At 39.2% G+C, this 24,363-nt stretch overlaps 1 protein-coding gene across 4 annotated transcripts in view; it reads left to right on the top strand.

Annotated features, from left to right (window-relative positions):
• Positions 1-24,154, top strand: part of LOC111240114 (endophilin-A1-like) — a 36,024-nt gene extending 11,870 nt beyond the window's left edge. The window contains exons 2-12 of one of the 4 annotated variants that reach the window (XM_022770093.1): positions 13,552-13,620; positions 14,856-14,928; positions 16,337-16,480; positions 16,807-16,940; positions 17,032-17,190; positions 17,854-17,957; positions 18,086-18,201; positions 19,096-19,110; positions 19,737-19,748; positions 20,368-20,372; positions 21,464-24,154. In XM_022770093.1, coding sequence (XP_022625814.1) covers positions 13,552-13,620; positions 14,856-14,928; positions 16,337-16,480; positions 16,807-16,940; positions 17,032-17,190; positions 17,854-17,957; positions 18,086-18,201; positions 19,096-19,110; positions 19,737-19,748; positions 20,368-20,372; positions 21,464-21,667 — 1,035 coding nt within the window. In that variant the 3' untranslated portion in view covers positions 21,668-24,154. Of the gene's footprint in view, positions 1-13,551; positions 13,621-14,855; positions 14,929-16,336; positions 16,481-16,806; positions 16,941-17,031; positions 17,191-17,853; positions 17,958-18,085; positions 18,202-19,095; positions 19,111-19,736; positions 19,749-20,367; positions 20,373-20,902; positions 20,915-21,463 lie in introns of all 4 variants that reach the window. The other 3 variants (XM_022770092.1, XM_022770094.1, XM_022770095.1) reach the window with 3 other exon arrangements.
• Positions 24,155-24,363: the final 209 nt, after the last annotated feature.

Raw genomic sequence — 24,363 nt, 5'->3', positions numbered from 1 at the left:
CATATTTATGAGTTATATTTTATTCATAATTAGATGGATTTGTCTATGAAATGTTAGAAAAAAGTGAAAAAAATTCATTATAATTTTCCAATGGTGATGTATTCACATTTTTTTTTTTTGCCCAACCAATTAGATAATCACTTCAAGTCTAAATATTTCATTATTTTAGTATAAATGTATATTCCTCGGCACACACCTCTCCATGTATGAATATAAAGCTGCAGCAATAGTCATCAATATTATGGGCATCATTGCATTTCTGCTTTGCCTGTCCCTTCCTGTAGTGACCTTTTTTATGGACAGGAAATCTAATCAAACCCGACCAATGTTAAACAGCAGATAATCAATATCAAGTATACAGAATGTTGGTCTGCTGAGGCTTTTCAATTTTCTCCTCTTTTAATGGGTCACACAAGCCACTGGATGTATTAATGTTATTGTTTCTTTTGGGAGGGATTGGTGCAGTGTGATTGAAAGTCTGTGGTAGAGTTTGGAGGACGAGAAATCAGTTTTTTGCTGCTTTATTGATTTTAGTGTAAATGCACGGCTGCTTGTTTCTTCTAGGACCCATTACTCTGCTGTCGCTGCTGGATGGTTCAGCTTGAAGTTAGAAGTGAAAGACATTTATCTTCATCATCAATGATAATGAATCTTCTTTCATGCTAGGCAGCGGTTGTTTGGCTTCAGTGTACTGTTGCATGGAAAGCTTAATGGGTTCAGGCAGTTTATTCGAGTGTGTTTGGTGTCTCCTGCGCACTCACTGACCACGGGCACTGTCTGCACACCTCTGGTAGATTATGACCAGATCTTGTTTTTCCCATTGATGCAAACACAGTCTCTCTGTCTGCATGCTGTCACAGCAGATACCCTCTGACATACTGTCCTCTCTCTTTATCTTATTCATACCCCTGCTGTTGCTGCAGATCCTTTGTCAGTTGGATCTTTTCTTCCATCTAGAGCTGCACAATATATCATTTCAGCATCATCACTGCGATGTGAGCATGGGCAATAGTCACATCACAGTACATGCAATGTCAAGTAAGGCAAATTAAATCAAACCTGTCAAGGTACAACTTTTTTGGTTCTTGATACAAAAAGAAACCTCGCACCTTTCTCATTTTCCATAATATACAAGAAAAGTCTGTCTAGTATAATTTATTCCGATTTTACTTCTTGGGTGTTGCTAATGAGTGACATGTAGGCTCTGCATGCACAAAACCCTAACCACTCCCAACCAAAGCAGGTCCCGCCCCCGCTAGATGTTAACCACAATCTAAAAACAAGTGAAAACGAGTCAAATGGTCAAAATTCCTGTATTTTTTTCATATCGCAGAATGTCTGTTTTTCCCAATATCGTTCAGCCCTACTGTCATCTGTGTTTTCTAATGTGTTTAGTTTATTATATATGTATAGATATGTATTTTATTTATACATTATACATTGTGGAGCATGTGTACTTCATTGTACCCATAAATGGCGTATAATTATATGAAAAAACAAAACACATTTTTTGACATTTTTATTCATTGTGATTGCAAATGAATGGTGCATTATGTCCATCACAGATTCCTAATTTCCAAGTTGATGTTTTCAAATGGACTTGTTTTGTCTGATCAACAGTCTAAACCTGAAGATATTCCGTTTACAATCACAGGCAAAGAAAAGCACAAAACCTTTACATTGGAGAAGCTGCAATGCGGGAAATTCTGGCATTTTTACTTGAAAAATTATGTTTTTTCTATTTTCAAAACAGTTGCCAATTGTGTTGATCATCCACTCTAATTGACCGATTTTTTCGGCTCAACAATAAAATATGTAGTAGGCCTATCATACAGTGAAGAATTAGAACTGATTCAGAACTTATTTTAGTTTCTCCATATTTATTTTTGCTTGCCTTGCATATTTATTTTCTTTCTTCTCTTTTTCTTTGTCTCACATGCTGAATCTCCGTTCCTCCTCTTTTTTTTTTAAAACGTTGCCTCTGTCCTCTAATTTTAAATCTTTCCTTTGACCTTTAGATATCAGTAATCAAATGTTCTACATCTTGGCTATCTTCTGAGTCTCTACAGGTGTACACCCTTTATGAAACATGCCCTGTCATGTTCGCCAGATTAACCACAACAGAAGAAGTGGCAAAGACTCTGGGCATGAAAGTTCATTATTGAACCTTGGGAACAGACGTTTGACAAAATAATCCTAAATCAGTCAGTAAACCACTCACTGGCTTTTCCAGAGCTTTCAACTGCATCTCATGGCCTTTGAAAGCACAAATGACCTTACATCGATGAAGGCCACCAGAGAAAGCTCGTAAGTGGATTGGGTTAAGATTATTTTGTGAAATTCTTCTCTGTTTCATTGGTAAACAGTTAAAGACTATCGATTAATCATCAATCATCGACTGATGGTGGGGAGATACATTGTTGTGTTAATTGCAGACTTAGTTAAGTTTTTTTTAAATCATTACCTACATGAAACATCAGGCGGATCACTTTCTCTCATCTGTGTGTATGTGCATCTATGAGTGTGAACAATTTGTGCAAAAGGTCAAACGTCCACTCAGAGGGACAAATCAGCGAGGGTTTTTCCTGCCAAGAAGCACATCCTGGTGTGTTTCCTGCACCCCCCTCACTGTTCCCCCCTAGACTGCAATGATAGAAAACCAACACCATGGTTTCCTACAACAAGTCAAGAAAGCAGTGGATTTATAACGTGGCTGCTGTGTCACTTCACCCACAGTTACCTAATGTGATCATGATTTTAAAGTGAATATTATAATCTCCTCTTTCTAAATTCAGCACATATAAAAGCCTTGGCGTTGAGCTAACTAGCTGGTGACGCACTACAATCCTCCTGAGTCTCTGATAATGCATGACTATGTGCTGAGATTGTGTGTGTGGATCATTATATTTCATATATAGACATATATATAGTCTGCCTGCTCTCTAATAGCAATAACCCATCTCCAGAAATATTGATCAGATTTAATATTATTCCAAATTCACAATTCACAATATAATTAAAGCTGAAGCTGGTTTAATGTTACTTCTTTATGACTAATAAACTGGCAGTGAGATCTACAGTACAGAACTTTATCCTGACTGGTAGCTGGACGACATGGATTACAGATACATCCACACACACAGCAGAGGCAGCAGTCTCAAACTGAGCTTTAATAACTGTCATCAATACTGATTTTCAGTTTTCCTTATCCTAGACAACACCATCATTACACCCACACAGATTTAACTCACGACACTGCTGGGTAAACATTAAAATGATATTACTGTGGACCTACAGGATAAATAAACATGTTTCCTTTTTCAGTTATGTGCTGGAGATAAGTCAAGGCCTCTACAGGCCTCAAAGCTCTCTCATTATCTCTTCTGAGAGACACTCTCTCGTTTGAAATGGAAATTGCAGAGTGACGATGAAGTACAGTGAAAGAGAAAGCTAGCGTGTTGTTTATGGAGCTGGTTGTGCTTTGTGTGTGTGTGTGTGTGTGTGTGTGTGTGTGTGTGCGTGCGTGTGTACGTATGTGCGTGTATGTGTGGTTTCCTGAGTGTGTTTGAGTGAATGGTGAGTCACTCTGTGAGAATGAAGCATCATTTATAAAAATCTTGTTGATCTCTCTTTTATGTTGGTGATGAGTGAAAAGAGATGGTCTTTAACCAATAACTGATAACTGATCTTTGATTGATTTAAGATGAATATACTAATAGCTGATATTCTGTGCACAAAAAACTCTGAAGCTGCTTTTTCACCCTTTATTTTATTCTTTCTTTCTTTTATTCACCAAGCACAAATGTAATTTATCAGCATCTTTCTTCACTTACAGTCACTTATACCTACCTGATTGCTACTAAGAAATTTTACTTTCTGGAGTAGGTTTTAGTTAAATCCCTTGGATGGGATGTCAGCTTCCTTATATGGCTAGGTACCTAGCTACATCCATGAAAAATGGCAACAGAAAACTGGCCAGTGTGCACCACAGTAGGTCACCATGAATGAAGTGAAACAAAACATGAACCCAGACTGATTTGGAGAGAGTCAATTTGGCGAAAAATGTTATTCTGCATTTAAATGAATATATTAAGTGTGCAAAAATGAAAAAAAATGGAATTGTATGTTTAAACCAATTTTATTAAGATGTGGCTTCATTATTTTAGCTCTCAATAATATGATTAGTCAAATATCCAGTGGATATCTAAGGATATTAAGATGGAAAGAGGATAGATTTTAAGAAAGAAAGGACAAAGTATGAACAAAAACAGAAAGAAAAATACACCTCAGTAAACAGGTGATATTAGCAAATGAGTGAGAATGGCAGTAAGTGGTTCACAAAAGATTGTGAGAGGGAATTAAAAGAGAAAATTGAACACATTGAGTCTTTCACACCTTCTTGTGGGCCCCGTGCAGAGCTATAGGTGGTCTGGCAGGGAGGTACTGAGAGTATGATTGTCCAGAAGATACTTAGCATTAGCAATGTAGTTTCATGATGAAGCAGTTTTAGTACAATAGAGGAGATGCTTCCAATGGGTGAAGGATTCATTTCTTTACTTACTCTGTAAAAATACATTCCAAAAAATACCTCTGTTTTGCTGTGGATTTACAGTAAACAGACTCACTGATATTAGTCAAGAGCAATGCACACACAATCCCATTGTGTAGCAGCAAAAGCTGGCTACCATTCATGTCGTGTGTGCTGTTACTCGTCCTCCATCTTTGTCTCATCATCATCATCTCCACATGTCCCAACGCTCACAAACTCTGGCACGCTTTCCTCACACACACACAGTGCCAGCTGGTTCTCCCCCTCTCCTCTCCCCCTTCTCTCCCATTTACTGAGCGGTACATGGATGGATTGGAGTGTGTGCACACATCTCCCCAGCTACAGACTCATCCCTGCTGTTACATAAGAGCCATGCAAAGGCTTACAAATCAGATTATAATAGCCACAGGCCACTCACACAGAGTGGATAGAGGTCAGTGAAGCAACATGGCCAACCAGTGGACTGATGCTGGCATGAGTCTGGACAGGGGAAACAGCTGGCACCCGGTCCTGTCTGGGTGCTCATCCAGTCAGTCTGTGCTTGACGCTTACCTGTCTGTACAGGTACTGAACTGTCTGAACCAACCAGCTAATTTAGACTACCACCTTTGTGTCCTGGTAGGCCGTCCAACACTGTTTTTGTAAAACATCCACACCAGCGGCATTGTTGAATTTTCTCCCCTCTAATGCCGCCCCAGGCCTTGATGTTCTGTGGGATTACTATCATCCTGAAACAGCTGTAGTTGGAGCAGGAACCAGCCACCCCCACATTGGCTCTGACCACCAGGATTTAAGAATAACAAATGGATTTTCTCCCTGATTCCACGAGAGCAAGGGTCTATTCTCAGGATGGCCAATACAATTATAGGTTTGGTCTTAAATAAAGTATTAATATCCATTCCCAGTTTTGTCCTTCTGGTGTTAATGTCCTTAGAAATCCTAGCAAGCTGGAGGTTTAACCGTGGCAGGATAGATTCCAGTCCAGGTGAACGCAGTCAGACATATTGTTGAGTCACAGTCCAGCAGTCAGAATACTCGGCGCAGTGTTGCATGAGAAATGTGACAATGAGAACAGCAAGGCATTGAGGGTATTTGGAGTAGAGACAGAAGTAGAAAGGAAGGAAGAAAACAGGAGAGGTTATCTAAAAAAAAGGGGGAAAAACAAGGGAGACAAAGATCTTCTGGGCATTGTTATGCAATTGTTTTTGACTTTTCAGGTTTTGGCAGCTCACTGTCATCTTCCCAACTGACCCTAGCCGTTCTGTTTCCATACCGCTTTCCTCCGAGGTGAAAATGAAGCAGAAAAACGAAAAAATATATATATATATTTATACACATGCTTGCTGAACCCAAGTGCAGATTAAATGAGAGGGAAAAATGTGATGAGCGTATCGGTTTTCCTCAGTGACATATTTGGAGATGCTTCCACACAGATCCTTCCCCGCAGAGGGAAAAAGGGCAGTCAGGGAGCAGGTAGGAGGAGAAGGAGGGACGGGATGTTTTACTGCTGTCAGGAAGATTCAGATCCTATCCTGTTATTGTCCAGCAGCAGGGGCTGTCCTCCTAATAGCCTCACTAATCACTCTTGTCATTTTTAATCTCCCTCTTCCACCCTGGGCGTATTTAAAGCAGGGGCCTCCATGTGCCCAGCCAGGATTAGACTAGTGAGCAGCAGAGGAGGGAGGAGGTGTGGGAGACAGGGGGGGAGGAGAGCAGCGGCAGCAGCAGCAGCAGCACACTCCTTGTGCACCTCACATTGGGCGCCATGTGACTGATGCTAATGCTAACAGAACAGTTGTGAAAGCTAAGAGCATAGGTGTAAAGCAGTAAAGGGGATTGTTGAAATTACATTATCACAGTATGAAGGGTGCAGTATGTGTCAGTAGGTGATGAACTGTCATGAAATTTGTTGCAGTTATTTATGCCCCACTCAGGATGAATTTTAATAACTTTGGTGATGCCCTGACTCTCTAGCACCATCATGCTATGGCTTATGAACAAATACCTGCAAAACTTCCTATTTCCCAATAATTTAGCTCAAAGCAATGCTGTGCCAAAGTGGAGCCTCAAGACAAAGCTTTGTACTTTAAATAAAGATAGAGTTGATGTGTTGTGGGAATCTACTATGGGATTATTTTTCAGGAAGTCCATGAATGAACGTCACACCTTTTCAAAGTCCTTGGGTTTTTCCCATTACAAAATATTTTCCAGCCAGCCTGACAATCTGTCTAACCACTGGCTGAGACATGGTTTTAGTGGGGGTTTCCATAACAAAGCAATTGCATTCTTGAACACACAAATAACAAAATCATAATTATTTTTCTCCTCCCTCTTTATGTGGCGTACAGTAGGAAATACACCAGATAAAGCAAAAAAAAATGTCATTATAGTAAAATTAAGTATTGAAGCAGCTTTTTTAAAGATGAGAATTGTCCAAAAGTATTTTGTGTTCCTTTTATGATAGGCTGAACTAATCCAACAACATGTATTTATGATTCAGAGCAACACAAAAAACAGATTTAGAAACCTGTGAACAAATAAGTCAGCATCCTCACCTCAGGCTCATGCGTGCATGTATAGATATGATGTTGTAGTATTGATCACACCGTGTTCTGCTGTGAGTAAAGTAATCTAATCCTGGATTTCCGTTTAAAAGCAACAACAGACGCTTTGTGTGTCAGAGTGTGTCTCAGGTCAGTTTCCTCATCAGCTGTTTAATAGTATTAGCTCAGGGTGTCTTACACAGGTGTAAAACCCTGCTTTAAACTCTCCAGGAGTGTTTTCATTAATCTGTGTGGGCAGGTCTCTTTATAGAAAAGAAATACTGCCAGCCTGCAGGTGAATTGTCTCTCCTGATTAAATATAGCAGACTGTGATCTAATACCTGGTAATAGTTTTTTAGGATACATTAGGAGAAATAACCTTAAAACCTAACCTAACCTAACTTTAAAATAACCTCATTGCACATATCCATTTAGTGTTATTATTATGTGTCTTTTTCCATATATCAATGCCTCGTCCACTCAGAAATGGGTTTTGCTTATTGTCACTTCATGTGGATGTTTGACCTTCACTGTGCAGCCTGTGACTGTGTTTTCACATTCATCAGCTGAAGGGGGGAAGTTATCCTGTGCTCACCTTAAATCTCAGTTGAAATACTTCAATTTTTTTTATCTTAAACCTGAAACATTTTTATGTTTCCAGTGGTCTTTCAAAATCCATATTTAAAATTTTAATACCAGTTTTACTTAGTAGGCTATAAATGCATAAATACATTGTCAAACAACTGATGTTTCATATTTCGTTTGAGAAATTCTTGTGATGCTGTTCTTTAAATGAGTACAGAGTATGTATTTTTGACCTTTGACCTTTCTGGCATGAGTGGCATTGGTGATTGAGAAATTCCCTTTGGGCTTGTGACATTATCAGTCTGGGCTTGCAATAATGCTGCGTAAATTATTTTTCACAGGAGTAAATTGCATGACTTGAGAGGTTTCGTGTTTGTGAGTGCAGAATCCCTATTTGCATTGCAGGCAGGTTGAGCTGTTACATCATGCTGGTTTTCACCTTCTGCACCTTGTTTTTGCCACCGGAGGAGCTACGTGCTCTTAAAACGATCCACTGCGAGAGCAAGTCAGGACACTCTGCTGTCTGACCCTTGTGATGATGCAAGAGATTTTGGGATCGGGGAGGGAGGGCTCCCTGCAGCCCTTGGCAAGATCTCTGGGCTGTTTTCCTCTCCCCATTTAGCATATTTAATCTGGTCTGATTTGGTTAACATGGCTGCCAGTTGGAGAAAAATAGAAAGTGAAGAGAGAGATCTAAAGCCTTGTGTGAACTAGACCTGAAGGTTTTCATTAGCAGGTGTATGTTCGTTTTTTTAACCACATCAGCAGGATGTGCTCAAGGGAAGGCAGTGTCAGTATGGTTCAGACAATTGGATGGATTGTTATGAAATTTGGAGCAGACATTCATGTTCCCCTCAGGATGAGTTGTGATCCTCTAATGTTTCACCTAGTGCCATCATCCGGTCATAATTTGCCCAATACTTTGTTTTATGATCATAAGCCTGCAAAACCAATGGCACTCCCATCTGGGTCAGCTGTACTTTGTATTTAGCGCTAATTACCAACTGTTAGCAGTAGCTTTTAGCTTAAAGCGGACACTGTGTCTTTGTACACTCACAGAGACATTTACTTTATTTCAGTCCCTTTGGTTTCCCTCCTCATTGCACATATCCATTTAGTGTTATTATGTGTCTTTTATCATATATTATTGCCCCCTCCACTCAGAAATGTGTTTTGCTTTTTGTGACCTCACATGGATGTTTGACCTTCACTGTGCAGAATGATGTATGTGCAGAGTTTGACACTAAAGAACTATTTTCACATTCATCTTCTTAAGGGGGAAAGTGTCTCTGTGTGAAAAACCGAAGGCATCAGTGCAGAAACACTGAGAATGAAGCAGGAGACATTTTGTTCAAGCAGTTTCAAAATGAGCAACATTTGCGTATTTACTTTATGTGTTCAGTAGGTTCAGACGTTCAGGTATAATATGAATTTGTGATGAAATTGTACTTTTTTTGTGGAGAAACCATATTTGGAACTAATTATTAGTAGTGTTTTCAATACGTTTTAAAACATGCCATTAACTCATTAACATACAAGTAGCCTAGAATACAAAGGCTGTGGTGTATTAGAAATAACCTGCCTCAAGCTCTGCAGCAAAACCTTATCCCTTCATTGCCTCTTTGTCTGGAGGCATCACGACTCAGCTGCATGTTCATCCACTCGCATGTATCAGCATCGTACACGACAGTCTTCTTGACTATGAGTGCGTGTGCTCAGTATGTGATGTTGCAAGCTGTGACGTCACAGGTTACATATCATCTACGCCACTGCTGTTCCCAGCAACCAGCTGCGCATCCTGCGCATCCCTGTAAAGTTCACCTCACACAGCCATCGCTGCTGCTCGGCTCACCTTGTTATGCCCTTCCCCTGCAGGGAGCACAAGAAAGAGGAGTGATGGGTGGAGAATGAAAAGATGGGTTGTTGTTGGGGGGAGGAGCAAAGATCAGTTATGTGTGAAAGCACAGTGACATTGCCGGTTCCTCAGGAGGTGTTAGAACTGTAGTTTACTGGCTATTACGTGGGATTAGTGGCTTGGTTACATTTAGTAAGTCACTGGGAGTAAAGGATCAGTCATCAGGCCCATGGTTATTGGCTGTGACATGCTATATTCTCCTTCAGTGTCTCTGTGTGCTTGTGCTCATGTGTCTTAGTGTACCCTGGCATGCAATTCCCTTCCATCATTGTAATAAATTTCTGTCTCTTCAGCTTGCAGCCTTTAAAGCACAACACCAGCTCTGTCTTTGCTCTCAACTTGAAAAGAAGTGTCTGGGGGGTTGAACAGGCATTGACAGCAGCCATCGGCAGCAGTGTGCACAGCAGCACTGTTGCCCTTACTCAAAACAGCCACCAACAGCTCATTTTTATTCATTCAGTTTCTCCGCTTCTCCCAACCTTCACGCAGGTCCCCTAGACTGATTGTTTCTTATCTATTTAGCTCGAGAAATGACAGACTTGTACTGACTCTGACTCCCTAGTCCCTTCCTATCTCTAAGCCAAAGAAATCATGGATGTGGGACAGACACAGACTCACACACACACACACACACACACACACACACACACACACACACACATACACACACACGAATAACATATGGTTGAATTTAGAGCTCTGAATACTGTATGAGGGGAGGTCGACCACCTCCAGTGCTCTTACTGCAGCAGTCTTCAACCTTGGTCCTCAAAACTCAAAGCACTGTTGGTTTTCTCTTCAATCAAGGATCAGATTTATAAATCAGATTTTCCACCTGAGTACAAACACATGAGATTGTCTAACCAAGTACCCATGGTGTAGTTAATGCTAGTGGTGTTAAAATAGACATGTTTCCTGCTCAGTACAAGCAGGGAGGAGAGGAGGCAGTAATGTATGAAGCTGTGTGTAGTGCAATATGTGGTGGTCAAGTTCAGTTGGAAAATCGGTGGATAAGAGTTTATATTTCTGCAGGAACATTGAAGAAGAAAGAATAGTTCTGTTTTTTAAATCTCAGTGATCTTGAAGCTGTCACTTCGCCTATGAGACTGTAAAACCTGGTGTGGACACGAACAGTGATTGTCATCTTTCGGTCAGAACATCAGACTAATTCTCTCTGTAGAAGAATATTAATTGGCAATACCCTCCAATAGTACCAAAAACAGTGACTGTGTCATTAAGTGCAGTCGTTATGCGCTGTGAAATATTACTGCAAGCAAAGATTTTTTAAAAATGTGCTATGTCTGGTGTGAATTACAAATGGAGGCATCATTGTTTTTCCCAGTTTCTGTCTAAGATAGAGGCATGTGCCGTCTCTTATATGAATTCACATCATGTTCCTATCTGAAACCAGAGAGTAGTTATATGTAACTGCATTCATAATGTATCCCAGGTGTAAAATTGTACACTACGTGATTAGATGTCTTCGACGAGCACTAGAAGCGTCACTGTGTCGCTTGTGTTGGCACAGCTGAGGACCCAGTCTAACACGCATCCATACAGCCATCTTCACCTCCATCTCAGCAGCTCACATCATCATCATCTCCCCAGCGGTGATGATGCTCTTGTGAGGCACGTATCCCCATTAGTGTTTGATCAGCAGGCCTGACATGAGGGAAGGAAAAAAGGATATGAGACTGAGGACACGAGAATTGACAAAAGTAGTGAGAGAAAAAACAGGAAGTTCCCCGATAAGCCATGCACGGGCAGATACCTGTCTCCATGACGACAAGCTCAAGGAGGATTTGAAGACATTGTAGGGATGTGTAGGTGAAACTAATGACAGGAAATGTGGCTTGCTGTTAAACTTCCACTGTGTGTGTGTGTGTGTGTGTGTGTGTGTGTGTGTGTGTGTGTGTGTGTGTGTGTGTGTGTGTGTGTGTGTGTGTGTGTGTGTGTGTGTGTGTTTTGCTTTGCTTTGCTTTGCTGTGAGAATATTGAGCTGTTTCACAAGTGGGATCAGTCTTTGCTAAGATGACTCATAGAGCACCAATTCTCAGAAAGTCTTATGCTGTATAAACTTCTGTCACAGGCTTAGTCTCTTAAACCCTCCTGCTCTGTCTGTCACAGATCACCCCTCTGTGTGTTACCCCTGGAAAAATACATCTCATTTTGACTTGCTTGATTCCAAATACTTCATTTTTTTAGGATCTTTAAAAAAAAATGGCTAAACTCAAAAGACCATTTATTCTCTCTCCTACTACAGCAGTGCCAGTGTAAAGACCAGCGTGAACATTTAATAGCCAAAAATGTAAAATGGACTCATCCCGTCCATGAAGTACATGTACAGTGTGATTATTCTGTCTTTTACTTGAGGAAAGACTTCTCCTACTGACCTTAGCTTTCATGGTTTCTATAGTCACGCACTGTGACGTTCCCTGAAAGTTGTTTTTTCTCCCTCGGTCCTTCCTCTGAGGGCCGTGTCTGGCCTTGTTGTGTCAGATTGCTGCCCCCTCTAGGCGTCTGGTTACATCACAGACCGAAGCTGGATGGTGGCAGAACTGGAAATCTTATCAGCAGACAGAGAGTGAGGGAACGGCAGCCCAGAGGAATTATTTCTGTGTTTGTGCCTGTGCACATGGATCCATGCCAAGTCTGAAGCTACAAAGGACAACACTTACAGCTTGTTGCTGCCCATGCCTCATCTCTTCCTCCATTTCTGATATTTTATTGCCCTCTCTCCTGCTGCATTTGTCTCCAGCAGTGATGGAGAATCTGATACTGTTATTTTAAAGCCAGGAGCTACCACATTGTCATTTGTCTAGACTGAGTAGGAGGGATGTGTATGCTTCTGTTTACTGCAAACTATATGTTGGTGTGTGTACCTTTGTTGTTTTTTCTATATACAGTATATTGTCAGATAAGGGCTCAAAGGAGTTCCAAGAAAAATTTGAGGGGTCAAAAGGTGACTAACAGGACGAGTAAGATGTGAAAAATATTTCTGTTGCAAAAAAAAATAATTTGTTTTTCTGACTTTTGTCAAGATTTTATTAGTATTTTTCATCCCCTCTGTCCTCTAAAATAATTCAACAAACCAATCTGAGAAGCAAAAATCAAATCACCTTTTGGTTGATCTGCTCAGAACATAAAGACACACTGCAACCTGCAACAGAGCCTCACAAGCCTTGCTTTGTTTAAGCGGTCTCGATCTAAAAAGGTTGGGGACTATTGCTGTAGAAAGTGTTCAGCTGTTCACCCATTAATAACACAAAAAAATGCCAGGTCTATTCTATTAAAGATCAGTATCAGAGATGTAAAGGTCACCAACACACTCCTGACATTGTTATCTGTGAGCGCTGGTGAGAGGTGAGGTTCACACTGCAGTATGATCTGTTATGTGCAACACAAGGTCAAGCTGATATCTGTGCATTTGTTGTGTGACATGATCATAATTGGAGTGGAGAAGTTGCGACCCGGTGATGTTGCAGGTTCACACTTCACACCCTGACAAGGCAAATCACTTCTCTTATTACAACATTGATGCTATTTAATATGTAATTTACTAAAGAACAGTATCTCTTACATCTTACTGACTCATCCACAAGGCTAAAGTTTCAAATAGATAAATAAAATGACAATATAAACATCTCCATTTTGCCCTTAACAAAAACAGTCTGAGAAAAGAATCTTACAAATCCTGTGAGAAATCTTCTATTTGTTCATCTCTGCAGAGTCCATGTGCAACTCTTGAAATGTTGTTCTTGTTCCCTTCACCGGTGCCTGAGGTCACTTTTGTGTCATTTTAATTATGATCTTCATTTCAGTACTGAGAACTGTTGAATTGGATTTGACCTCTCTGGAATTTGTCACCTTTAATATTTATACCCACTGCAATACAATTTTGTCAAGCTGACAAACGTTAAAACTGAGCCTTTTTTTTTGTTGTTTTGTTTGTTTTGCAGAAAGTGAGTGAGAAAGTTGGAGGAGCAGAAGGAACGAAGCTCGATGAGGACTTCACTGATATGGAAAAGGCAAGAGTAAACTCTATTGAATCTCCCATTATCATTTCGTTCAGAATGACAACCATCACTAAAGATTATTAGTAGATTCATTACTAGATAATCAAACCAATCAATCAATCGGAAATATTGTGGATTCCCAACAGATCATTGCAGGAGCATATTAAATGATTACACCAACATTACGGTTGCAGGCAAGTTAATAGGAGATCAAACATTACAAAGATCCAACAATTTTATTGGATTATATGGGACAAACTTCACCATTTTGTCAAATTCCCCACTTTAATAGGGTCTAGAGGGACTAACTCGTTGCTGTTGCCACCACTGACACTGAATGTAAACTGGTTGCAAAAGAAATTGGTTGAAAATGGCAACCTGCTTACCTTGAAACTTTTGGTGGTCTCCAACCCACTACTTTACAAAGCAAAAGCTTTACATTATGCCTGCATATCTGGCTGAGAGCTTCCCCAGCTAGAGGGCTAATATTTAAACCATATAAACTAATATTTAAAACATGTTAATACCTTCAGAGTTTGTAGCTCCCTTTGTTTTTGCTTTGTCTTAAAAATAATTTAAATTATTCTTTCATCAGAAATCCTGTTCAAACCCAGAAACTCAGAAATGTTCACTGCAGTTTGTTTGCCTGCAGTGACATCATGCTGCTGCACTGCCACTAGTTTGTATGAACTGTATTTAATCAAGAATTTCAATGACTCCCATATCGTGCATATCGTGGTATCTTATAGTGTTGGTTTGTGCTTCCACAAATACATTCAAGCCCTGAATAACACATTGCCTGATTTTTTAAATAAATGTATGTACATGTGAGTGCTTATGTATTTTTAAGCATCACCACATGTTAGTGCATATGTGTCTTTACATGTGATCCCTTGTCTTTACATATCAGAGGTTCTAATGTGGTGCAGAGAGAGAGGCTGTTGGGAGCTGGCGAGTCTCATCACACTGAAACAAGAGCACAGAAGGGATGCTGGCTCTCAGCTCTGCGCGTCTTTCTCTCACCATCAGGCTGTAGAACAAAGCAACACTTTTTTGTTTATCTTCTGGGTGGGCAGTGTAAAGATCCATAAATTGTTTTATTGCTGTTATATTCATCTCACTCTCTCCTGCAGTCTTTCGGCCCTTACCTGTTTTTTTGTTAAGACCCACTTTTTTTTTTTTAACTGTTATTTCTGTACCTTCTGTGTCTCCTTCCACATTTTGTTTGTTTACATTGTGCTTTACAGAAGATGGACACCACCGCTCGGGCAGTGCTAGACATCATGACCAAGACCACTGAGTATCTGCAGCCAAACCCAGGTGACATAAACTAGCTGTGCAGGAAGCTAGCATGAATCTTTTAGCCCAAATGCCAGTCTTTCAAGAGTCAATATTAAGATTATTAAAAAACATATTGAAAAAATATGATATATCATAAGCATGAACATATCATAAAACCACACTGACACACAGAAACATAGATATACAGTCGTATAGAAGTACACAAATACACATTAGGCCAAGTCAATTATTAAATAGTGTTGACTGACTTTCAACATAATATGATTTTTTCATTTTAGCATCACAATTTTTTTGGTCATATTAATTATTCCCAGTAAACTGATGTTAAAAATGAACCAAACTGATTGTATTAGTTTAACACATTTTACACATATGAGGGATTCAGTCTGCCCAGGTTGTCCATTACATAAAGGAAGAGATAATAATGATCTTAACATCTATTGTGGTCAACTTTCAACTCAAGACAAGAACATGAAAAGACTGCTTTTAGATTTTGTGCTCCAAACTCATGGAGTAACCAACAATGTACTTTAAATGTTGATTCCCTAATAACACTGGGACAATTTAGAAATATGCTTTTAAATCTTTTAAATCTTAATGTCTTTGAATGTAATTGTTTTAATTAGGAACTGTATTGTATTTTTGGTGTTTGGTTTGTTTTCTTTTTGCTTATGTAATCTCAGCATCATTGAAAATGAGGGTCATACAGTGTATGCCTGAGAAAATAAAAGGCTGTTGATGACGATGATGGATGCAAAACAGTAGAGCATATTTTATTAATTTGAACACCAGTATACTTTTATGTGATTTGACATATACAGTATTCACCATATCTGTGACATACTAGAAAATATCCCTACTAAATAATTATTTCAACCATGCTGATCAACCCTAATTCATATACATAAAAAACAGACAGTTAACATTTATTATTGCATTATTAATAGTAACAGCTACATTAAAATCTATTTTAAAAAGTTGTATTAATTGCTGTGTAAGTAATTCTTCAAGTCTTTATTAGTCATTATTCTTGTAAATTCCATAATTTAATTATCTTGAAAATAAGTCTTTTTTGTGGATTTTATTTTGGTAGTGTGTTTTGATTCTTAACTATATCCCTCAACATGATGTTTTTCCTGGAGACTTATTGGCCTTTTACACATTTGAATTTTCCATAATAGTAAATAACTGAATATTCTCGCCCATGTTGTACTTCTAGTGGCCATGTAATCACAGTGGGAGCTGGTTAGAGAGAATGAAACTCACAGCTCTCCAAATGAACTCCAAACAACAAATTACAGTCAAGCATTTTAATAGGATTCACTTTGATACCTCAGGCATTGTGTTATCTGACTACAAAATTTAAGACATAGACAAACACTTGGCCCTGGAAGTGTTTAGTTTCATTAGTGCCTTGTCTTTATAGCCACCAGAGCCAAGATGAGCATGATGAACTCCATGTCACGTATGCGGGGCCAGGAGAAGGGACCGGGCTACACACAGACTGAGACCATCCTGGGAGAGTCCATGCAGAGGTTTGGCAGGGAGCTCGGGGAGGAGTCTAACTTTGGTGAGCTGCAGCACATTAAAGCTTCTCCCAGAAAGTGGAGAAACACTTTTATAGGCTTCACAGGAACAAAGTGGCATAATTTTATTCCCTCAAGGACGTAGCAACAATGTTATGAAAAATGCATGAGCTTATTTTCCAGACAAGATGCCTGAAGTTTCCTTTGTTATTCACAAGTGAAGGCATTAAAATGTTGTTTAAAGAGAAAAAGCTGCCTTCAAAATCTGCTGTAGATTCTAATGACATAGTATTACTGGAGATGAACCATACACTGAAATGGAAATGAGCGTGGTACATTTGTTTTTATTGTCGAAATGTCTTTTTTTCAGGCCTTGCTCTGATTGACGCTGGGGAAGCCATGCGTGAGCTGGGAGAGGTTAAGGATGCTCTGGACATGGAGGTCAAGCAGAACTTCATTGATCCACTGCAGAACCTCCATGAAAAAGATCTCAAGGAGATTCAGGTACGAGTGCAGAACTTTGGAAAAAAAAAACAATAATCTAAGTCATCTGTAGGTCAAGGATTTAGATTTACTGTCTGATCTTGTTTTGCAGCATCACCTGAAGAAAATGGAGGGTCGCCGTCTGGACTTTGATTATAAGAAGAAACGTCAGGGCAAAGTCACAGACGACGAGATCAAACAGGCACTTGAGAAGTTCGACGACTCCAAGGAGATTGCCGAGCAGAGCATGTTCAACTTGTTGGAGAGTGATGTAAGTGTTAGCAGTCTCCCTGCCTAGTGGTGAATAAATGTATTCCCCATTGACAGTTGGTCATTTGGTATTTTTTTCTTACATATTCTAGTTTTTTGAGTTGTACAATCACATCTATTACTCGCCCATCTCTACCTTTCCACTTTTGCTGTATCCAGCTACTACATCCATTCCCATTACCCTCTTGTGCTCCTCAAGCCATTGAACTAAATTGGGGTCATGACCCCATAATATACTGGCTGAAACCCCCCATCTTTTCTATGATGTCAGCTCCTGCTTTTTGTGGACAAAGTATTACATTACAAATGTAGTCAATTCTACTGTATATGGCTGTATGTAAATCTCCTACCAGACCTCCATGGTATCCACCCCTGTGTTTATGTGATCCTTACTCAACCAGATGTCACCTTAGGGCATATACTATACTTCTATCAATCAATTCAAATATTGGTTATTCCATCAAAAGAAAATTAAGCAATATTTTTCAGTTTTATGATATTTAATTGACTAAACATTTAATTGAAAAAATAATTGAGATATTAATCAGTAATAACAACAATGCACCCCAAGCTTAAATGACTAAGTCGGAGTTTTAAGTAACAATCATCAGCCAGTGGTGTCGATGTCTAGTATCTTCTGTGCTTCTTCTGTGTGCATCAACAGATTGAGCAGGTGAGCCAGCTCTCTGCGTTGGTCCACGCTCAGGTGGAGTACCACAGCCGGGCTGCTGAGATCCTCACACAGCTCTCCAGTAAGATAGACGAACGGTCAGTGCTGACACTTTCAATTATTTTTGAAACTATTATTCACCAACTATTGCCAAAGGAATAGAATGCGATTCATGTTAATCTCTGTTATTTGTGCGTTGATGAATTCTGTGTTTTCCACTCTGCAGGATAAGGGACACTTCTAACAAACCGAGGAAAGACTACATGCCTAAACCACGTACGTCTCTGGACTTCTCCATCAGTGAGAACCACAATGGAGGCATCCACAGTGCTCGATCTCCAGGTGAGACCCAGAATATAAACCTCTCTGTTCAGAAACATGTCCAGAACCTAGTCCTGGTTGTGTATGAACACTGTACTCTTACTGGTGAATCTCACAAGTTCCTGTTTCGACTGATGTGAAGACAGAACAGTAAAATTTGTAGTATTTCCCTTTAAAGGATAGTTTCTGGGCTAGTTTCTAATAATTCATGTTTTTCTTTCCTTTAACAACCCTCTCTATGTTTTTCATTTTCACTATAAATTCTCAAATAAAAGCCAATGATGGTCAAAAAGGCCAAAGAAAGAAAGGAATTGCTGTACATATATTAAAATGCATTGCATGGTAAAGTTAGAATAAATTATACTTTTATAGAGCATATTTAATCAACATATTCATACTTGCGATGTCAGAACTCCCACTGATTCATTTTGATCAATTTCACTTTACTCACTACAAAAACACAGCATTTACTGCAGATGTTTCACAATAAAAGTCCTCCAGGAAAGAGAACAGATTAAGTCTACTCACATACCAGAAGCCTTTTAATGAGAAACATACTGTATGTGGTCTTTTTTTAAGAGATGCTTGTGCACTGTATGAAATACAAATAGTATAAGCATTAAAAACCAAATATACACATAGACTTCATACATTAGTTCCACATTAAAGAAAAACATTCTAACTGGTCTTTCTTACAAACATTTTAGAATAACTTGGTTCAAATAAAAACATGGAAAAATGTTTTAGAATTTATGGTACCTTTATTGTTTGCTAATTTTATCTTTCTTTTTCCCAGCTCTTTTCCCAACATTTCAGTTATTACCTGTAGTGAACAGATTATCCACCAATCCAGAATTTATAAATACAACTTCTCACTTTTCTCTTTCCCCTTATGATTTTTGTTTATTTGTCTAGGGGCGAGGTCTCCAGGTGAGCCAGGTCAAACTTGTGTTTCTGTGTTTTTTTTTTTCTTCCAATATGTTTCTGTCTGTATGGTCACCAATTAATTTCTTCAGCAACATCCTGCCATTTCCACTTTAAACTTAAAAGCACTCCTGCTGTTTCCTTTCCCCTTCCCTCGTGGTTTTTCCTCTTCCTCTTTGCAGCAAGGTCTCCAGGTGAGACAAAAGTGAACCCCAGAGAGATACAACTATATCTCCTCCATCACCTCATCTTTCTTGTTTGTTTTTTTTTTTTTTTTTTTTTTTTTTTTTTTTGAAACAATGATACAAATAGCAGAAAAATAAGTGCCGTCCGCTCACTGTACAAAGAATGCAGACCGACAATGCCAATGAAAAGCCAGCAGACGAGCATTTGCTATTTCTGTTTTGTTCTCGTGTCAATCCTCCGATCTGTTTTATCCTCCTATTTCTTTGTCTGTCTGCTTCTCCGCCTCTCTTTCACTTTATTGTCCAACCTGTGTTTTTCTTGCTTTGTTGTTCATTCACTTCACTGCGCCTACTCTACTTATCCATCATCTCATCATTTACCCATCTAAAAATGCTATTGCTGAAATTGTATTTTTTCACCTTTGTTTTCTCCTTTTCCCTTTGCAGCAAGATCTCCAGGTGAGCAAGAGTGACTTGGGAAGAGATGCAAAATCTCTCTATCACTCTTATTTTTATTGTTCTTTAAATTGACTTTTGTGGAAGTGTTTTTTTGTTGTCTGCATTTTTTGTTTGCAGTGCAGGTCATCTGCAGTGCTGTTTCTGTCTAACCCCTGGATACTCTTTTGTTTAAAATCAAATGTCTCATCTTTCTTTTTATGTTAAAGGAAGAGTCTGACATTTTGGGAAATGTACTTATACACTTGGACTTGCATAAGAAGACTGATACCTTTCTCATGTCTGGATGCTAAACATGAAGCAACAGCCAACAGTCAGTTAGCTAAGCAGTTAGCTTCACATTAATACTAAAACTAGGGTGGAATAGCTAGCTTGTCCAAAAGCAATATAATCTGTCCACCTGGACCTCTAAAGCTCACTCATGAATTATTTTTATGTGGTTATGTGCTGGACCATTTCTTGACCTGGAGTAGTAACTAGCTGCCTGACAACTGCTCAGAGGAAAAATATTGTCCCCATCAAACAGTGAATTGCTGTTTTTAAACTTTGGTTTTTATACCTATTAAGATAAACAAGATATAACTTGTAAATTTGTAAGCTGTACAGGTACTGATAGGCAGAGCCAGGTTAACCAACCATACATTAACCAAATCAACCTTGACTCTTGTAAAACCAAATCTATAGTTTGAAGATGCTTTCCATCAAATATAAATAACGTTTTTGTCGCATGTCCAGCTTACTTTTCCTGTGCAGTCTCCTTAGCCTCATTGTAGTGCAGTAAGACGAAATGGACTCATTACTACCCCCTGAGGCTGACGGGCAGAAACCACCAACTGGTACTTTGAAGTTGTAGTGAGCATCTCTTCCCCCAACGGCGACAAGGGGCAGTAATGAACCCATTTCTCATACGAAAACAAACTTACACAAACAACACAAAGATTCAGGGAAAGTGTTTTCACACAGTAGCTTTGTGCTTTACAAGAGAGAGGACTAGCCGGGACTTTGGAGTCCCGGGGATAATGTGCATACTTCCCAAAATTATTAAACTATTCCTTTAAACACTGCCTACCTTGTTATAATTGTGCAGTCACTGATGGTCATGTTTTGTGTCTCTCTTTGTCTCCTCCTCTCTGCTTCCTCCTCTTTCCCCCTTTCAGCCAGGTCTCCAGGTGAGCCTTTCACAAGCTTTTCTTGTGATCATTGTGCCTCTAATTTATATGTAGCATTTTATCTCCACTTCTAGCCTCTCTTCTTAAGGCCAGTTTATACTGCATTGAATTGATGCTGTAGGTATGGTGTAGGTGAGGCATAACCTGATGTGCACCTCCCTTGAAATTTAACTACATATTGCAACGATGCAGACTGTAACAACTGTGATTGGTCCACCTGATAACATGTGTTGTGCATGTCTCTCAGTGGTCGCACAGCACAGAAAACTCACCCTCCTTCAGCCTCAATCAGATCAATGGTCGTAAACACCATCTCCTCCAACATGATCCATTCTGTTTCAGATATCCATAGCTTCAAGTACACACAAATGGACATAAACTCGACCACCAGTCAGGATTTAGGCGGTGTAACTGTAGAGCGACAAATGCTCACAATGGCGTAAGCCACTTGTGTAGGCTACAGCGTAGACTCTGAGTCGATCCCATGCAGAAGTATAAACCAGGCTTTACTCTCCTTTTCTTCTCTGAACTCTCTAACTGTCTTCCTTTTCTCCAGCCCCGATGGACCAGCCCTGCTGTCGTGCACTGTACGATTTTGACCCTGAGAACGAAGGGGAGCTAGGTTTCAAGGAAGGCGATATCATCACCCTGACCAATAAAATCGATGAAAACTGGTACGAGGGGATGCTGCACGGCAACTCCGGCTTCTTCCCAATCAACTACGTGGATATCCTGGTGCCGCTGCCCCACTAGGACGTCACGATTACTAGCTATGTCTGCAACAGTGGCAAAACAAATCCTGGCCTCCAGTTCCTCCCCCCTGTATTCCCAGTAACCTTTTCCTCAACATTCCTACTAACCACCTGCGCTCCACTTTAAAGGAGTCAAAACGGCAACAACATAATAACGAATGAAGATATGAACAAGATTGATGACGAATTAAAGCAAGTCTACACCAGTTGATCGTAAAAACTTTAAATGAGGAAAATCAGCATTGATGTCGTTGCTTCCCCTTATCCCAGGAGGTACCTTCAGGCTTCCATAGTCATCTGGTCCATTTCTGTCCCGGCTTTTGTCTCGGTTTAAGTTGGCTGTCAGTCCGTCATGAGTTTATTAGAACAGCTTTGCAAAATCACATTTTCTCTCATTCACTGTATTATGTGGCAAACTCTACAGTAGATAGAAACCTTTTTCTCACATACTAGGAAAAAAAATGGTCCACGTGCTTCATGTTTGTTAGACTCTAGGTCAAGCATGGTTTCAAGTGTTAAACATTTTATCTTATTAAAAAAAAAAAGATATGTTGAACTGATTTTGCTTTGTTTGAAATATTCCTTGTTTTTTAACTGTAGTCTCTTGGCATGCTTGGGCCGTTTCTGGAGAAACCACGTCCCTGTCATGCTCTAAAAAGTCTGTCCAAAGGACGTCCTCACATTTTAACTATTCAGAGTTTCTAGACAGATTCATCTAGTTGATAACTTACAACAAACATTACTCATTGTACTTTTAATTTTTTTATGTAACATGTGCGCGTGATTGGTCATATGTGATTTAGATACCAAAGTTACCTACAGAAACCAGAATCAACTCCAACAGCAAGGTGTCAGTAAATCTGTTCAATGCAACAGCGTGAAGCTTGCAATCTTTAGTTCTTTGGTATTTTTATCAAGGGGGAGTGAAACTGTATTCTCAAGTATGTGACATTACTTATCTGAGCCAGTGATTAGTGAAGTGATGAAATGATTTGCAAAAACACAAGTTGTCAAGTTTAAACTGTCTGAAGTGATGTAAGAAAACTATGGTGAATAAATTGCAATCCTCCAATGTGTATTTTATCAGCAACTTGTGTGAAAAATGGTTGATGTATTGTGATATAATAACTTAAGATTTAACTGCTCACTGGGGCAATTGTTTTCTCTGGAGGTGAAGGTGTAGCTCTTTTTGCTGCATCCCTACTAGTCCGATTAGTATTCTGTAGTCGTAGCTGTCTATAAGCCATTGATGAAGAAAAAACTAGACGTAGCCAGCAACAATACTCTTTGAAATACTTTCCAACAAGGACAAAGGAGTGTGTAAATGGCAGAGTGGAATGAGAGATCATTTCTTTTTGTCTCAGTGGAAATGTTTTTATTAATTGAAATGATGCAACTTACACTAAACATCCCTTTTCTTCATGATGATACGGACAAAAAGCCGCTGGTTTTCTTTATACATGTCATGTCAGACCTCAGAAGAATTGTTACATACTCTACATGATGTTTAATTTTCCCTAACCAGCTATTTGCTTGTATGCAGTATTGTGTGGGATTAGTTTCCCTTCTCTAACTGATGTATTGATAATCTAGAAATCAAACCAGCCTCAGTTATTACATGTTTTAGTCAGCTGAGCTGTGAGGTGCCGTAGTGCACACATTATCCCTGAGGTTTTATTCTCTGCAATGTCGACAATGTATTTACCCTCCTGCAAGAAGATCTGTGCAGCGGTAACACTATTTTTCACCCATCTTGTTGTAATGTTGTGCGTGTATTTTGGGGGAGGGATGCCTGTTTGGGTTTGTGTATTGTACATGTAATGCACAGGGACAGGGTTGCAGAGGACCTCTGATGCTGAGGTATTTAAAATATACTGTCTCTGACAGTGTTCAACATTAAAAACAAACATGGATGTCTCTTTAATCAAAGGACCAATTCATTATATCCAGTAGAATTACAATACTGATGCAAAATCAACTGATAACCCACATTAAAGTGTTGCTTTATTTTTTTTAAGGGAAGCACAACTTTAGCAGACAGTATACTTTGTTGGCTGTGGAAGAATAACAGTACAGTTTGAAGAGGTCATGTATTTATTTATTTTTTTTAAAGGTGATCTTATTCCTTCCTTCTTTTTCTCTTTCACTGTTTTTTAACAATCGTGTGTATCTTTGCCCTCAATGAGGACTGTACAGCTTTTCTGTGTTTTGTTTTCACCTTGTGTGTATAGTCGCGCATCTACAGTAACGTATCTTATTTTTGTAACTGTGACAAAAGTATACACATACAGTATAGATGTATATATACAGTATATTATCCAGACGCAATGTGAAAGGAGGGATTCTCTGTGCTGCACATGATTGTCTTTGGATTGTTTTGTTTTTGTTTTCTTTTATTCTTGCACTGGATTCTAAGACTGTATGCTTGATGTAAAGAAAAAAATGTGATAAGTGAGTGTAATTTATTCAAATAAAAACCAAAAACTGGTTTTGCAGTAATTACTTTTCATTCATACACACACCCTTAGGATTTTAATTCAAGCTAAGCTTTAAGTAAGGTGTAGGTAGAAAAAGCAGCAAATTTTAAAAAATTAATTTAGACCTAGGCTGAAGATAAAATTGTTTGATATCTTGCTAAGCAGTTATTTCACTTCACTACACTTCTGTAGTTGTTATTTTTCATTACATGGAGAAGGC

This window comes from Seriola dumerili, unplaced genomic scaffold (genome assembly GCF_002260705.1).
Source record: "Seriola dumerili isolate Sdu_G_001 unplaced genomic scaffold, Sdu_1.0 BDQW01012242.1, whole genome shotgun sequence".
NCBI classification, from domain to species: Eukaryota; Metazoa; Chordata; class Actinopteri; order Carangiformes; family Carangidae; genus Seriola; species Seriola dumerili.
This window is presented reverse-complemented; position numbering and strand designations above follow the sequence as displayed.